This window comes from Periophthalmus magnuspinnatus, chromosome 15, assembly GCF_009829125.3.
Source record: "Periophthalmus magnuspinnatus isolate fPerMag1 chromosome 15, fPerMag1.2.pri, whole genome shotgun sequence".
Lineage (NCBI taxonomy): Eukaryota > Metazoa > Chordata > Actinopteri > Gobiiformes > Gobiidae > Periophthalmus > Periophthalmus magnuspinnatus.
Genome location: NC_047140.1, coordinates 12527890 through 12546261, shown reverse-complemented (window position 1 = coordinate 12546261; position 18372 = coordinate 12527890). Strand labels below are relative to the sequence as shown.

The 18372-nt window shown below is 38.9% G+C and overlaps 1 protein-coding gene across 1 annotated transcript in view; it reads left to right on the top strand.

Annotated features, from left to right (window-relative positions):
* atrnl1a (attractin-like 1a) overlaps window positions 1–18372 on the top strand; it is a 347237-nt gene that overhangs the window by 201732 nt on the left and 127133 nt on the right. Inside the window, exon 27 of the mRNA XM_033980189.2 lies at window positions 9426–9504. Coding sequence (XP_033836080.1) covers window positions 9426–9504 — 79 coding nt within the window. The remainder of the gene's footprint in view (window positions 1–9425; window positions 9505–18372) is intronic.

Genomic DNA, 18372 nt, shown 5'->3' with positions numbered 1-18372 from the left:
GATTTACAACCATCATCTGGCAACAGTGAAACAACATGGCTCTAACACTTCATAAAGGTAATTTGATCTTATAAATGTAGGTCTGAAAACTAAGATACAAACTTCCAGTACTTCATTTCCAAATATTTGTCTGGCAAGTCTAGATTGATATGTCTCTGTATTCTTTATACAGAGTGATATCAGTCTGTCACTACTCCCCCTGTTGCGCTTCAAGCCAGAACCAAACCTGATTGACTAATCAGATTTGTTTTTCTCAGTGACACTTGTGAAACAAAGGAGCTCATTGGTCATATATAATTTAGAACAAAATTGCATTATTTTCTCCTCAGATTGACAGTTTAATTCTTTGCTCATTGATTCTGCAGAAGTTTTTCAGTCTCCTGTGATATTATTTCAATGTGTGTCCCTGATTGGCTAATCCATCTGTCAACCACACCCATCTGAACTCTGGGAAATCTTTATAAAGTATTGGAGAAGAGTGTGTAGTCTGGATCCCAGGAAAACAGAACATCTGAATCTTGAATTTGCCTTAACACTTGATTCTTTTTTTTTTTTGTAGCTTTCTTTCAAATCTATCACTTTAAAACAAACAGTAGCCCTATGGTTTCAGTTACTTTCAATGGAATGGACTGAAACTAACAAACAGGTTTACTCAGCAGGAGAATGAAAACAATGACTTCTCAGAGTATGTTTATTAAAGAGCAAGTTATTATCAGTAAAACACTCCACTTATCAATTCCGCACAATATCCCCTTTAAATCAGCCTGACCACCAGCCAAGCCTTTGTCTAAATGCATTTAACCCACAGCCTGTTGGATTTTGTGGTTAGTGTTAGCTTCCCCGTGGGACTCTCTCCTCCTCCCATCCCTAATGCTCTGGTAATAGCCACGATTAGCCACTCCGCTCAGGCTCTATGCTAAGTGTGAGCTGGGGTCCATTAGTGGGCTGAGTAAATTCACACTCACATTTGAGCACGACTAAAGCTGAGGAGGGAGCAGGTTTTTTTTAGGTGAGTCTGGGGAATATTCAGTGCATTGCTTGTTGACATGTGTTCAGAAGCTTATAACATAGCTGGAGGGTATACTTGGCTGGCTATGACAAAAAAAACTCTTCAAAGTCTTTTGCTGTAGCCTCCATGATGATTATTGACCAAATAAGAGGCACGTTTGCAGAGGTGCATGCACGCTTATTGTAAGGATGTATGGTTTTCTACATTTAGACAGAAAGAAAATGTTTTTATTCTATTAGGGCTGGGAGACATGGTGATAAAAATGAAATTGTGATCTGATTCCAACGACCAACTGCTATTTTTGGGAAATCGTCACATCACGATTCACAAATGTTCTGTTTAATGCAGCTCTAAGATCAAACACATACTTTTTTATCAAATCAAAATCAACTCAAACTTTAATGCACTTCTCTTGCAACAATGTAACGCAAAGTGCACCCACCCACACTTCCCATTTTCACTTTCTGTCATGAGTAACAGGTAATTTAACCAATAAATATTAAATGTGAACTTTTTAAAGAAGGAGATGACTTTATTTACGTGTCTCTTCAAGGCAAAATTAAAGATACTAAGTTTAAATTACTCATAATAAAATTGAAATTTTGATCTAGCTCCAGGAAAAATTGTGATATTAATTTTTTGACATATCTCCCACTCATATTTCTAGTCTATTTTTGGCTAAAACTTTGGGCCTTTAAATCTCCGTGTCCTTATTTGTCATACGGTTTGAAAGCTCTTATTTGCTTTAATTCCCCTGCGTAGTGTCCGCAGTGTTGCCCTGACATAAGTTCTGCTGTATCTGACACTTGCTGGGATCATCCATAACTGCAGAGGTCAGTGGTGCTTTGCTGTGAGACAAAGAGGTCATAGGTCAAACACAGAGGGGACAGTCCAGGCTCTGCCCTGTGTCTGTCTCTGCTCCAAAGGTCAAAGTGTCCCCACCATCGTTATACTGTCTTGCTGTCTCACACACAGAGACAAAGACTGTACTGTCCACACACATAGTCATCCACTCACATCATTTCTTATCAAAAACACAATGCCATGAATTATAGGTAGAACATTTACACTTGGATATTAATGTACAATTTAAAGCTCTACTATGTCACTCTTTTTGGACCACCTGCTTGTCTCCTTGAATATGGATTATTGTTTTGTAAATGCTATATTCACCAAAAACAATGTATTTACAAAGTTTTGTTTTTGATGCTTAGTCACTCCCCCTTCAGAGCACTATTGCAACACAATCAGTTTGCATCCTGCTAATGAAGCAATTCCAGAGAGAAGCAGGTGACCAGAAAAGTTACATAATCCACCTTTAATACTAGACAGGCAATGCATAAAGCATTTACAACCTGTCAGGAGTCATCTACAGATCCTGGGAATCAAACCAGGAACCTTCTTGCTATGAAGCATGAGCAATAGCGAGTCTAACCACTCAGCCACTTTGCTGCCAATATCTTGTTATTGATACGGAACAATTTATCCAATCCAATCCACTTTATTTATATAGCACATTTCACAAACAAATGCAGTTTCCAAAGTGCTACACAAATACATTATAAATAAAAAACAACTGGTTAAGTAAATCAACATTTTGACTAAAATCAAATAGCCAAATTAAAATAATAAATATGTATATAAAAGCAATAAAACAATTACCAATAAAACAATACAATCAAACAAAACAAGCAAATAAAATCAAAAGGAACAAATAGACAACAAAGGACCATACAACTCATGCAGAGTTAAAAGCCAGAGAGTAAAAGTGGGTCTTAAGACGAGACTTTATTTATATATTTACATAATTTACATAAATAGGACAACAATTGAACTTTCCTGGGTAGTTTTAGAATGGTCTGGACATATATCCACTACTTTAAAGAGAGGATATTATTGAAAATCAAAAATCGTTTTGGAATTGCTACCATGTTACGTTGTTACCCTTATTAAAAAAAACATAGCTAAGTTTTATATGTGTATATGTTTGATATGTATATGCATGCCATCCATGCATGTTTGAGTAATCTAGCAATCTCTCATGGGCCTTATCTGAACCCTCCTTACAGTTAGCAGTACACTATGTACAATGCTCAGCCCACAGCCTATGTCATCCATGCTTTCACGTAACAATTCTTCATACATATACACAAGAATGATACAAAACAATATACTACAACTTCACAACCCTGATGCGATGTGCAGTAGTCTCATTAGTGGGATGAACGCCATAATGTGACAGTGCTCTGAAGGGGGAGTGACTTGGCAAAGGGAGGGGAGACTCAGAGCGTCAAAAATGAAACTGAAAGTCATTAAAAAAATGTATTTGGTGTTTTCAGCAATTAGCATTTTCAAAACAATAAAAGGTCATCTAAATAAAATGATAAAACAAGCAAATAATAGCTCCTTTTTCGAAGGCCGCTCATTAAAATGCAAAAGTACAAGGCAGTATTATATTTTTGTAGCTTTCACAACAGTAGGGAGTCAGTAGGGAGCATCTTGTCTCCTGTAAGTGTCCTCCAGTTAGAGGTGATCAAAATTCAAGCTAAACCTTTGGCTAAGGCTACTTCACTGCTCCATACATTAAAACCTCTTCTCCCAAATGGACCACTAGAATATCGCCAATTAAATAGAAATGGTCAGAATTAGGGCCGCTATTATATAGGCCCTGTAATGTCCCGCTCACAGAATGGGGTCTTATTATGTCTGAAAGCTGCTAACCCTGTAGTTTAGCAGCTCACATTTCAGCCTTCTTTGTTATGGTAATGATCCTGGAAATATTTAAAATGTGCACTCTGAACTGAAGCCGGCTTTTATTAAGGTGCAATTTGAAAGTCTAATCACTATTGAGATACTGGTCAGAAAATATATTTTGTATTATTATTCTCATTATTTTAATGTATTTGTATCTTAAAGGTGCACTATGTAACAGTTCTGGTCCGATACCTGCTTGTGTCTACTGAGATGTTATTGCGTTGGCTGAATGTAGTGGCATTACACTTATGTATCTTGCATTTATTCAAACATATCAGTTCTTTTTATTGCTCATTAGTACCTTAAAAACACGTATTGTCACTGAGAGCGGGGCACCTCTATACAGATCTGACCTGTACTCGGCCTGTGGCACCACCTGCTTGTCTCCATGGTGAGATTAATTAATTAATATTGAATTATATTTATTTAGTTTCAACAGTTTATGGGTGTCTGTTATTATTCCATGCACTTAACTATGAGTATAAACTGAAAAAGCATGTGCAATTTGTGGGGAGCGTGGGAAGTGCGCATATTATTTCTGCCGCAAGGTAGAATACGTCAGTGAAAAGAATACTTGCAGAAGTCTCTTGTCACAGAACAAAAGTAACAGGTGTCACTGAGGGCATCTTAAAATAAGCACGTGTAGCATTATTACTGATAACAAGTTCACCTCAGAGTTTGTAACACACAGTATTCAACACAAGGTTTAAAAATCATGCATTCAGTTGATATGTAAATGAGAGCATTCAGCAAGTGCAAAAGTTTGTGTGCCTCTGCTCCTGTGGACTACTGAATTGTTGAAATGTTGTTGCAAATTAACATTTTCCTCTACTTCCCAACATTTCTGTAGAGCGTTTAGATTTAAGTCATGGGGAGTTGTGAAAACGTACAACAGCCAGTTAACCAGCATTATCCTTTTGGCTTTGCACGTAAAGACAGGGTGGCACATGTAAATGCATGCACCTGTGCCACTGGAGTGGTGCACATTGTTCCTCATCCAGGATCCCTGTACTCAGTGACTGGACCACACAGTCTCCACTTTAAGACATGGGACAGACGTCCCGTTTGATAGACAGCTGCTGTGGAACTCTCCGGATCAGTGAAGGACATGTAGAAATCAGGGCCAAGTGTCACAGACTTCATACTTTATTAAAGCTGCTTTGAAAACAACATGTTGTTCCTTGTGGGTCATTGTAAAACAGTGAAAATGACTATCAAATGCCCTATAGGTGTACAAATTGCAGCAGCTATCCAGTGTAAAAAGTTTACACTTGTCTCTCCAGCCTACTGCATTATCATGTGTTTTTTGCACTCATAGTTAGGATAAATCGGGCAGCACCCACAAAACAACTTCATTTGCATTTTCTCCGCCTCCGATTTTGTGCATGTTGGTGAAAACGCCCCGTTTTGCATATTCATCCTCTCATAGGAGCAAAACTTTGTGTCTTCTTTAGTGTCTAGAAATTGTGCCTGTTTTTTGGTACACTTTTAGTGTGCTTAACTGTTTAGCCCACGAGCAATCGCTTGATACATTAGTCACATACTACAATATTTTAGCCAGGGCTAATTCTCAATACTGTGAACTCATACTGTGGAGCATTCCAGGTAAGAAAAAACATCTCCATAGAGACAGCCAGGTGTTGGTTATATCACTATTTTTGGCGTTATTTATTTTGCATATCGTTTTTATACTTTTTATTCTACTGCAGTTCTTGTACTTTGGCATTGCAACTATGAAATCTCCCCATTTTAAATAAAGGTTCTCATATACCATATTTAGTGTCTCATCATTACCCTGTCCACATTAACCCTGTCCACATCCCACTCTGAGACGCTCTGTCTCTCACATACAAAGACTCCCATTGTCAGAGATGCCGTCCTCAGCACTTTTCCTGTGGTTGTGTTGTGAGGGTGCACTTGCTTTGTGTGTCTTGAGAGGGGACATTGTGCGTGACCTCACGGCTCTTGCCTCTGGGGTTCTGTATTTACATGTTAGAGGGATTATGGGAATATGCCACTAAATATTTCACTGCTGATACACATTAACAGGCTGTACCAGTTGAATTGAAAGATTGGCCAAATTGAGAGAATGTGATTTAAAAATGTTATTTTTCTTAAAGTGGAGCAAAAAGGTGCAGTTCTGGTTTGTGTTTCTCAAAAGCTGCTGTGCAAATTTACCTCCTGGGACCTAATCAATATGTAAAACGGGGCAATTTTGTCACAATGTGCAAGAATATGCAAAAGATGTAATTTAGCTGCTGCTTTCAGATTTATTACAACTGGCTCATGCATTGCGTCTTTGTTTATGTCTCGTTATTATCCCACTTTAACTTCTGCATCAAGGCTTTAATCTATCCCAGACTCTGAACTGCTGGTTACTGTTACGGTTCAAACTTTTCATGTGTCATTTATTCATCTGCCCCAAACCATCTGACTGATCCAAATGCTGCGCAGACATCCATGGCGTGTAAAGGGGCCAAACACACAGTCCCTGCGCCTCAACAACATTCACACGAATCAGCTCTATATACACGACCAGTCTAACGTTTGCATTTTCATTTGTTTCTTCTGTATTTAAATGATTATTTACACTGTAGATTCTCACGGAATGAATGACACATGTCAAATGTAGCAAACAAAAAATAAACTCAAAATAACATTTTTTTTTAAATTAATTAATTTATTTTTATTGTGAAGCTCATTGAGAGAAGGCCAAAGGTTGTCAACGGTGTCGGCAAGGCAAGTTTATCTGTATAACACAGTTTGTACACAAAATAATTCAAAGTGCTTTACAGAATAAGAAAGAGATTAAAATCACAATACAACAAATCAGCACATTAATAATCATAAATAATCATCATAAAATTAACATTAAAAGAGAAGAGTACAGAATAAAAATCTTTCAGTCATGTACACAGCTAAACAAAACTGTTTTGAGCCTGGATTTAACCATTGTCAATACTGATTCTCCATGTTTAGTCCTGACTCTGGGCACCAGCAGGAGGGAAGTCCTCAGAGTGTGAGATGGTTCATATGTAGGAGATGTTCTTTGGTGCTAGGCCATGGAGAGCCAGTGCAGAGACCTGAGCACAGGACTTATGTGCTCATACTTCCTGGTTCTAGTCAGGACCCGAGCAGCAGCGTTCTGGATGTTCTGCAGCTGTGTTAAGGCTCGTTTGGAGAGGCCAGTGAGAAGGCTGTTACAGTAGTCTCTCTGAGTCTCATTTTGACAATATAGCTTTGATTTGTGCAAGTTTTTAGATGATAAAAAGCTGCAGACGTTATTGATTTGATGTGGCTGTTAAAGTTCAAGTCTGAGTCCATTAGTATCCCAGGATTTCTAGCTTGATTTGAAGGTTTTAGAGAGAGAGACTGGAAGTGACTGCTAACACTTTCTCTTTGTGGTCCAAAGACTATGACTTCAGTCTTGTCTGAGTTTAACTGGAGAAAGTTGTTTTGCATCCACACACTGATCTGTTGGATGCAGTGACAAAGTGAATCCACTGGTCCATATTCACCTGCTGCAGTGAGACATAGAGTTGTGGTGGGACACATTATTGCTGTGTATTAACTGGCCTAATGGAAGCATGTAGAGATTGAACAACAGGGGTCCCGGGATTAACCCCTGGAGCACTCCTGGCAAAGGGCGACCGCTTTGAGGAATTTGAATGAAAAATATGCATTAAAAAATATTTAGTAATTTCACTTTTTTTCTTTGCACCTTTTTAATTCCATATACCTGACACCATATATTTGCTGTATTCTGTATGTATCTAACATTTTGAAACAACATTGAATGAGAAGGTGTATCCAAACTTTTGACTGGTAGTGGTAAACCTATTAGCGTTTAAATGTTGGATGGTTTAATGACACTAATGACTCTCTTCACTAAATGATATTACAAGAGCAGCAGCAGAGGCGCACATGGGCACACTTTTGCACACACTACCTTCTTTAATTTACATATCAGTTTTGTGTCAGAAATAATACACACATTTTCCAATAGATTAGCAAATCCAAGTGTATCCAATATTATACATCAAATCATGACCAAAAGCACAAATTGTTATTTTTATTTTATTTTGCAAGAGCTTCAATATTACTTTGAGAACTTTTTCCTTTGTCCATTGCTCATTATTTTCCAGGAATAGTCCTAGCCGGTACACTCTTACACTATGCTTCTTCTCACAACCTTTGGACACTAATTGCTGAGAGAGGGGGGAATTTGAGACTTGTATTTTGTCCTGGAGCATCATGTCACAGTTTGACCTCCTCTCCCCCCCTGGGTCCTTCCTCCGCCTCCTCTCACCCCTCCTCTCACCCCTCCTCCCCCGCGGTCTGTGGTCAGCGCAGTCTGCTGTCCTCTGCACCCTCCGATGTACCACATGCCTGCCTCAGCCTGCTCTCTTTGTCTGGTCTGGTCGGGAGACAGGAAGTGGTAATGACGGCGCAGTAAATTGTCCCGGGACAGTTCTCAGCGGTCAGATTGTGGCTGTGTTTCTGATCATGTCTTCTGAGGCTGGTTTTAAAGGGGAGATACAAAGGCTACTGTGTGCTCTGTTCAAATAGAGGGTAGTTTATGGATATTTGTATGCAATATTGTGGTGAGGAAATATGATGCATGAGTGTATAGAAAAAAATGATATTGGGAAAGTGGGTCCATCACATCACAACATATCCACCTGTTGGGACAAGAAGGTGTTTTAGTTTTTAAATGTTGTGCTGAACTTATAAAAAAAAAAAGAAGTCACAAGCCATAAAGTGAGATATTTAGATAACATATTTAATTTACTGTTAACATAAATGCAGTTAATAAATATACTATGCAAAATCAACTTTTCTGAGCTTTTAACTGTTATAGTTGTTTCCACACAACATTTACTCACCCAAAGTTGTATTTGGACTGATTTGTGCCCGTTTGAGCAATCTTTAATATTTATATGTCAATACTGTTTTCACTGCCACCGGGATACGCCAATCTGTATTTACTTCATTCTCCAATTTTATTTTCTTAATCAGTGTTACGCCTAAGATATGTCAGTTCTCTACCTCAGTTTTAACATGAAAGTCAGCACATTTATTTCTTTTATTAAGTCGTTTTAGATTTATTTTGAGACTTAAAATGTGCAAATTATAACATAATCATCCACAGGTGTCAGAGATTATAATTACCGAGCACACAATCATAATACAGTGGGTCTTCTTTAAAACAAGACTAATCATATACTGACCAAATTGTTAACTAAATAAATATATGTAATGTTAATTAGTCAAAACAACTCAAATCAAGAATACTTTTCTGAATTCCCATGGCTTGATTTGAGCCCACTTTAGTCCTTATGTAGACTTTTTCACACTTTCACAGTCAACAAATTAAAATTGGGACTAACCAGGATGAAAGCCAAAGCTAAACCTGGACTAGAACAGGACCATACCAAGTCTACATCAGAACTAATATGGTCTCAGTTTAAGACTAGATGAATGAAAGGAATACACTTTGGTTTGATCCTGTTCTGGTCCTTGTTGAGTCATGGTCTATTCCAGGTTTAGTCCTATATAATTTTGATGTGATGTTTGTGTGACTGTGAACTCATCCGAACTGACAAACACATGATTTTTACAGTTGTAGATGTGTGTCCATGTGTGCTCTGTGTGTCCTCAGCTGTTTCCTGTCTCTGCTGCTGGTGGCTGCAGTGGTGTGGAAGATTAAGCAGACCTGCTGGGCCTCAAGACGCCGAGAGGTAGGACTACACAACCAAGTGCTTCTGCGTAGTATGTGGAAAACAAATATATGCTGACATTACTACTGCAGAAGTATTTTTTGGGTTTATAGGACTAGTGAGAAACAAAGTGTTTACCACTGCTGAACACTGCAACAGTCATTATCATTGCTGAACAGTAAAAATTATATTTATATTACCATTGAAGTACACTACTTAAGGTTGTTACCACTGCTGAACACTGAAAAAGCTGCATTTACTATATTCCACCCTGCAAAAATGCTGAACACTATGGAAAACATACATTACCACATCTGTACACCATTGAAAATGTTACATCTACATGAACACTGTGACCAGGCTGTATTTACAGTAGCACTGCTGAACACTGTGACCAGGCTGTATTTACAGTAGCACTGCTGAACACTATATCATGTTAAAATACCATTGCTGTACACTGTAAAAAATGTTACATCTACATTATCACAGTTGTATGCTTAAAAAGTCTTACTTACATTGCCACTGCTGTACACTCAAAAATGTGTATGTTTATATTTATTACGCATTACACACACACACATACACACTTATACACGCACACACTGGACTTTCCTGTCGTTACAGCGAGGGCTGCTGTCACCCGAGTGCATCTCTCCTCATAACGAGCATCTCAGCCCATAAACAAGGCCATTCCCCTTTAATTAGCACGTTTTGCCAACCAATTATCTCCCACAAGTGATGCTAAACGGAGCTGAGCAGCCATAGATCACCCCAGGCTGCTGCAGATGTCGTTTCTGTTCATATTTACCCCATCACTGTGTAAACAAGGAGGACCCAGCACTGGCATGCAGCTCCGTCTCCCTGTGAGTCTTCTCCATACTTTGTACTCACTTTGTAAAACAGGCCTGAGTTGTTTTTGGTAAAGTATCAAAGTATCACAAATGGATATTATGATTAAGTCTACATATATATATATATATATATATATATATATATATATATATATATATATATATATATAGTGTAGCATCCCCAGTGCACACTACATTTTAGTTGTGTTTACTTTACTTCACTTGAGTCTGTGTTGTTCACATACATCGCGCATCATTCACCCCAGACATGCACCATGAGCCGTGTGAAAGGTCATCAGCTGATCACCAAATTTATTAGCCTGCATCCCCGGTACTATATGCGATGGTCTTTTTTTCTTTTCTTTCACCTGTGGCTAAATACACTGTGAAGAGTATGTGCACTGATGACAGCACATAACAAGCTTTTTGAGTGACACAGTGACACAGAGACAGATCCAGGCTCACTTGTCCAAACATAAGAAAAAGAAGACATGTGTTGCTGATATTAAGTTGATCCAAATCACTTAGACAGATGAACGTGTCAAATAGCAGCTCTGCAGTGCCCATTCATACAACACGTGATGCCAGTGCTTTTTACCATCTCCAAATTCCAAGCACTTTTGCTGTCATCCCAGACTGTGTAGGTCAGCCCGAGGTCAGCCATGTTCCCACCGCACTCGTCCCACAGAGTGCGAGTGGAGCTGCTCCAGAGTGTGAGAGGAGACCAGGTGCGCTCACAGACCATTTACTGCCGTTCCGAATGCGGCTGTTGGGTTCACATCGACCCAAGTGCACCGTGGAGCAAATGCTGGCAGTGTAAAAACAGCCTTAGAGTTTAGAGCTTTAGTCAATGATTGGGCAGTCTACAGTGTTTCCTAGTAAGCAACCTACGGACTGTGTGCTTCGCCTGTCAATCATGCACATCTCAACTTGGAGAGATAAGGCCAGGCCCCAGAGTAGGCCTAAATATTTTTGTAATGTAGAAGAAAAGGGTGTAGTCTCAGCTGGCCTGGCTACTCTGTGCCATCATATGCACACAACCTGCTTTTATAGTGTTTGCACAGCGATGAGAGGAGTTCATCTTATGAGCAGTGCCGATAATAGCTGATCGTTATTGTTCTAAAGCACATCTGCTGCAGTGGGACCATAATCCGAGCGCGCTTTGGTTTTGTGATCTCCTCCTCTGTCTTTATGCATCACTAAAACTGTGGTGCGTTCAAATGCTAATGGAATTTCAAGTGTTAGCCATGTTAGGTTTGATGGGCTTTTCAACAGGGACGTGTAATCTGCTTATGAGACTAGTGTTTTGATTCTGTGACTTAGTGTTGTAAAATAGCAGTGTGCATGTCAGTGTGAATGAGTAATAGTTCTGCAGTGATGTCATTCATGTGGCGTTATGAATGACACATGTAAACGCAACAAACATCAGCTGGTGTTCAAAGCTGTCACTCAAACTCTGTGGTGTCATTCAGAACATCAGCCTCATATGTGGAGATATGGGAGGAGAGCAAATGGAGAAATAGGCAGAGTTCTTCACACTCATGACAACAAACATGCTGATATTTTCATCATGTGTCCTCGATCTGAATAGTAAAGTCAACACATTGTACTCGTGTCTGCTGTATAGTTACAATTTATGACACCCGTGGATCTTTATGTTATAATTTGCACATTTAAAATCGCAGTATTCATCTAAAATTACAAAATAAAAGAAACAAGTCTGCTAACTTCGAAATTTGAAAACAGTGGTGCCCAATGAGAGTTGACGTCACTGTAAACATCATCACAACAAACCTCCAGTGGACAAGCTGCTAGTCACACTAGAGGATTTTTTTCCTGTTATACTGAAATGACCACATGGCGCTGCCGAATCCTACATTTATCACAATTAAGAAAATAAAACTTGAGAACGAATTAAGTACAAAGTAGTGGGTGTATGCCAATGGCAGTGAAAATTAGGGTTCATTGCCAATATAGCATCTGGAAAATAAGAGATTAAAGATTACTCAACATGCACAAGTCACTCCACATACAACTTTGGGTGAGTAAATGTCGAGGAGAAATGACTGTAACATGGTTAAAAGCTCTGAAAAGTTGATTTTGAATAATTAGTCTGCTTTAAAGGAAAGGTGGAGCATACAGAGCTTTACACACAGTGCCCTCCCCTGGCACGAGAGGTGGCTACTGACAGAACTTGCTCTGGACAAATAGCCCACCGACCTGGACTAAAATTTGTTGACAATGTAGCATGGAAAGCATGGTCTCTGATTGTCTTGCTTGTGACTGACTGTCTTTGGTGATTAGCTAGACCAACCCTTTTCCCTATAACCATTTACAGCCAATGTCTAACCTTAACCTGACACAGCAAGGCAGGAACAAGGCAGGAAATCATAGGTCGCACTTCCCCTGCCTCCTTGTAAAAAATAAATTGGCGACCCACGCTTGGGCACAGGAAGTATCACCTCCGGGTTGGAAAAGTGAACATCACTGTGTACAAACAGTGTAGTGCTCCACTTTGAGCAGACTCTGCACATGCATGTTTGTAAAAGGCTCAAAACATTATATTTATATGTATTTTTTGTTCCATACACACTGTAGTGTACTATTGACTCAGCTGCTGTTTTCCCAGTCCTTGTCCAGTGACGTCTATCACATTCTGTTAACAGTAGTCTCACTCTGCTCATCTTTGTCATGGATTTCTGTATGTTCACAAATAAATAGTCAGATGAGGATACAGTCTCCTGTGGGGCTGAGGGTGTAGCCTGACATTTGGACCTGTACATTTGTTTAGTACACTGGACAGTGGCTCCATTAGAGAAAACTCCTGCAGACGTGTCCTTTGGAGCCTCACAAATGTCAGCACTAGACCCTAGAGATGTTAGCTTGCCACCGCGATGCTAACCATGCTAATGAGTCAGAACAGACACACAGGCCTGCTCCTGTTCCAAATGTCATACGTCCCTTTTCTGATCTCTGTGGCATGTGCAGAAGAATCTTGTTCAATTATCTATAAGCATTTGAAAACTTCTAAAGTTCTATAGTTACACTACAAATGTCTAATATAAAACAATAACAGTAACATGAATACTTAAAGAGGCATGGTACATTTTTTCTGATTGCTGGTCTTCATGGAGACACTATTGCTATTGCCTGAAATGTCCCATGGTATGGCTTTAATTTATCCGCCACCAAGTTACTGGTCAGATCGGCAGAATCTGTGGAGGAGAATACACACTTTTCCATTGTTTTCTTCAGTCACGAAGCAACTTGTAATAGAATAAATTTGAGGTAGACAAGTGCAACCCAGACAAAGTGATTATGTCTCCATAGGGACAAGCAGGTGGTGGGCCCCACGTCAGACAATACTGACATAATGCACCTTCTTTAAAGAAGAAATAGAATGATGATGCATCAGATTTATATAGCACTTTTTTTACACTTGAAGATGCTTTACAGAGTAGTATTTATTCACTCCACATTTGATAGTGGTAAGCTACTTTTGTAGCCACATCTGCCCTGGGGCAGACTGACACAAAAAGGTTGCCAATTTAGGTCATCAGCCCCTCTGACCTCTGCCAACACGCACACACCACTTTCATACTAGACATCTGTTCTTCCTCCACTTAACCAGGCCCGGCCTTGCTTAGCTTCTGAGATCAGGCTTTGATGAGCCAGTATGGCCACATTATAGTTGTGCAGAAGTGAGCTTATTTTGGATTCAAAAGATGTTTTTGTACAATAGTGATTCATCTGGGTGGTATGGATTGGTGTGGTTTATGACAGGGTGTCCAAATGCGGCCCTCAGACCTACTGGTGACTTGGTCCAATCATCATAAGCACAATATTTTCCTGCTAATTTAAATATTTCTGCCTCTAGAATTTCAGTAATATCCCATAGCAAAACAAATTAATGTTCCAAGCTTTAAAGGGCCTAGGGCTAGAGTATTCATTTCAGGAAAACACAGTTTGTTTATTTGTTTTTTGTTTTTGTTTTTTCCCCCCAGTTTCGACATTTTTTTCAAATTTTACTTCCTGACATCATGACATTACACTAGGGAATACCATAAAACAGTTATGCCTAGCAACCGTGCTGTACAGTAGGCCAGTACTCTTCTGTACACAGAAATTATTTGACAAATAAAAAATGTGAGCATCAGAAAAAAATGTTACTTGTTTATAGATTGTTATTATTGCTGGGTTCTTGCTATTTTTCTCAAAATTTTACAGATACAATAGGGCGAGTTGCTGACTTGAGAATCACTGCTTTAATAAAAGTACAGGGGCTCTGTCAAAGCTGTGTTAAAAGCATCTATTTGAATGACTCATTGTTCTGACCATTTTTCTACTTCAATAATCAGCCCTCTGAAAAACGTTTGGACACCTCTGGTTTATGGTGTTGCAAAATTAAATAAGAGCTTTTCCAATTGTTCATAACAATCTGAAGATAATTTCTCACTAGAAAAATAGTCCCATAAATGATAAATTATCCCTTTTGTCCCATCCTCATACGTGCTGTGATCAACCTTTTTCCCAGACAAATCTTTTTCTCCAACTCCAACTGCTCCTGTTAGCCACTGTTAGCTTGCACCACTGAGCACAAAATTAACAATGCTAATCAATAGAGCTAGCTGTGCGCGGGTTTTTATCATCTCCATGTGTTTAGCGCCGCAGTGATGGTTATGAAGACAAACGGCTCGTGTCACAGTGCGCCAGGCTCACCACACACGCCCTGTACCCCCACATTCATCTGCTCTACGGTATTATGGATATTGTTATTATATTCTGCCGGAGATGTATGGGCCCTGTTGTGTGCAGGTCTGGGCGGTTTATGTGGGAAAAATATTGGACTTTTGATCATGTGGAGTTATGGCCGCAAACACAGCTCGTGAAATCTGCTGCAGAAGTTATGGCCGTTAAAGAGAAAATATGTCAGGATGGTTTAGGCTCCTCTAAACAAAACAAAGTTGTATTTTATTAGATTTTGTGAATTCTGTCCTATACACAATGTGAAGTGTGAGTAGTGTGCAGGAAGAGTATCCAGAATATAACTTGAATTTTGAATATAAATCTGGATGAATCTCACTATAGTTGGATCTAACAATATGTTTTAGGTTTTATGCTTGTTTTGTTTATGATGCTCCTGGTAGTAAACACTAAACCAACTTTTTACGCTACTAAACTGTACATGGTTTTAATAGCATTGTTTATGTCCCTAGTCCTTTTTTTTGGCAGGTTTTGTGCAAATTAGGTAAATTTGCAGCTCTCTGGTCAAAAACAGTCAAATAAAGTGTGTGCAGCCTCCAGTTCAATTTCAAGTACTATGACATCACACATGACTGTCCTGATTACAGCCAGATGTTTCTGATTACAAACTCTTGGCTACAGGGGAAGGATTTGAAGTGTGGATAATTGTTAAATCAATCACACTGTTCCTCATATGTTCAGGCCCTGCTCCTCTTCCCCCCTCCCTCTACCCTTTAGTTATTCAGGTACTGCCCAGTTTACACCTGTATCTGAGATGTGGTTTTGGGAGGAGTTTAGTCGCAGTTGTTAAGTTTAGTTCTAATTCTGAACTAAACTTTTTTGCCAGTAAGATTTAACACTTGCCCTGACATGTAACGTACTGGTAAAGCTAAAAATATACTAAAAATATACTGAAAATAGACAAGACCAGGGGTGTCAAACATATTTTTACCGAGGGCCACATCAGGAAAATGGTTGTGTCAAAGGGCCAGATGTAATCTAACATAAAGGTAACTACATGTTTAACTTGCTCATAAACTTTCTGTATGTATTACTTATTCAATTTACAAATATTGCATATGTATTTCCATAGATGTACTAATATAAACATATATATGTAATATATATATGTATAATAATATATATGTAATATATATAATGTAATATATAATATAAACATATATATATATATATATATATATATATATATATATATATATATATATATATATATATATATATATATATATATATATATATATATATATTAAATATATATATAAACTTGCTGTCTCCTGATAAATTGACATTTTAAGACAGTCATACTGTTTAATTTAACTTGTTGTGGGCCACATGAAATGACATGGCGGGCCACATTTAGCCCATGGGCCTTGAGTTTGACACATGTGGACTAGACAATATTTCACTATTTAATAAACAAACAATCCAAAACAATGTCATAGTCAGAGCCACTTGTACTATAGACATATTTGTATTTGTTTATTTATCACAGGGACAGTGCATGTAAACAAACAATTAAAAGTAAATATGCCAGAGGGTAATATTCTGCAGTCCCATGGCGCCTTATTGTAAATAACTCCATACACAAAGCCAATGCAGACAATCATTTTGTAACCTACTTTAACAGTGTTATGAAATACAAACTATGAAACTGATGACAAAAACTGATGAAAAAAAGTCTGATTCGCATTGTGTTTTGCTCAGTAATGCCACACATGCCAGTGCACCCCCCCACACACACACACACCCACACACACACACGCACACCCCCCCACACACCCACCCCCACACACACATACACACACAAACACACACAAACATCGTAGCTGTCTTTGATCGTACGAGTTATCAGACATGAAATACCCACAATCGATGCTAACATGTTTAACTGTCAGTGTCAGACGTGAAAGCTCATGTGAAGCCTGCACATTCAGACAGTGCATCAAACTACTGATAAGAGTTAGATTCACACATAGAGAGTGCAAACCGGACCTGCTTACACTTCACAGCATATATACAGTGCAGGCACTTTACTCTGAGGAAATGGCTGCTTGCACTAAAAGTATACTTTAAGATTTGTGACCGAGACCACACTCGGGTCCAGATTTCCCTTCTGTCTTTTTGGGCAGAGTTTGGGTCCTGGTGCTGAACACTGTGTTCTTCCTTTATTGCATACTCTCTCCATGAATGATTAATGGTTGATTTAAGCCAAAATTCAGCTTCATATTATAATTAAAGAAGTTATAAGCAATACAACTGGAGGGATAGTAGCTCAGTTGTTCGATTTTTGTAGTTCAAATCCTGCTCTCGACATGAACATCTTTAGTAGAGTGGTCAGATCCATTGTCTCACAGGTTGGCGGTGTGTTTCCAGCTCCTACAGATGAATACTGCCATTTTGTCCTTGGGCAAGACACTTAAACTACCTCGTCCCAGTGTTGTATGAATGTGTGTGTGGATGTTTTGAGTGACTAGAAGGTGGAGAGGTGTAACACAATCTCTCACATAACTTTTTTTCAGTGAAACTGCAGAAAATATTGCTTTATTTGGGGAAAATTACCAAAAATCGCCCCTGCACATGTTTCTGGATTCTAAACAATCGCCATCCGCCATAAAAAAAAAAAGAAACATATTGGTTGATCTTACACACAATCTCGGAACCTGAACCAAAAACATCAAACGGAAATGTTAAAGAAAAGTTAATTCACTCTTTTTACTGATGTCTATATGAAACCCACAGATGTCACTTTGCTCTGTGTCTATTCTCGTCCTCCACACCTGGTTCTTCACAGGAGCAGCAGCTGTGGCCTCCAGTGACTTCCTCCTGTGGGTGCTCCTCCTCAGAAGGTGAAAATGGGATGAGCTCACGTGAATTATGGATCACACCAGCCTTACCCCTCCGAGGACACTGCGTATTATTAAGTATGGCATGCTGTTAATTGCTTGTTCTCGTATTTTTTCGTAAGCAACAATCATTTTTGGATACGAGATCAAACGGAGCAGATACTTTGAAATTCTAATGCAAGAAACGCACGGAGCCATGTGGAACAGGGCTGCTTCTCTGTGGAGTTTACTGTACCAATGCTGGAGAATAGAGTAAAAAAGACAACGCAATTACACAACAATAGTGAGGTTAAGGTACACTTTATTGTCTCCATAGGGATTTTGATCCACACTTCAATGACACAAATCCCAATCTTGAGCAAGTCTTGGTCAGGACTACCTTAGCTGGACAATCTGACATAATGTGGATGTTTTTGGGTTGATGGAGGAAA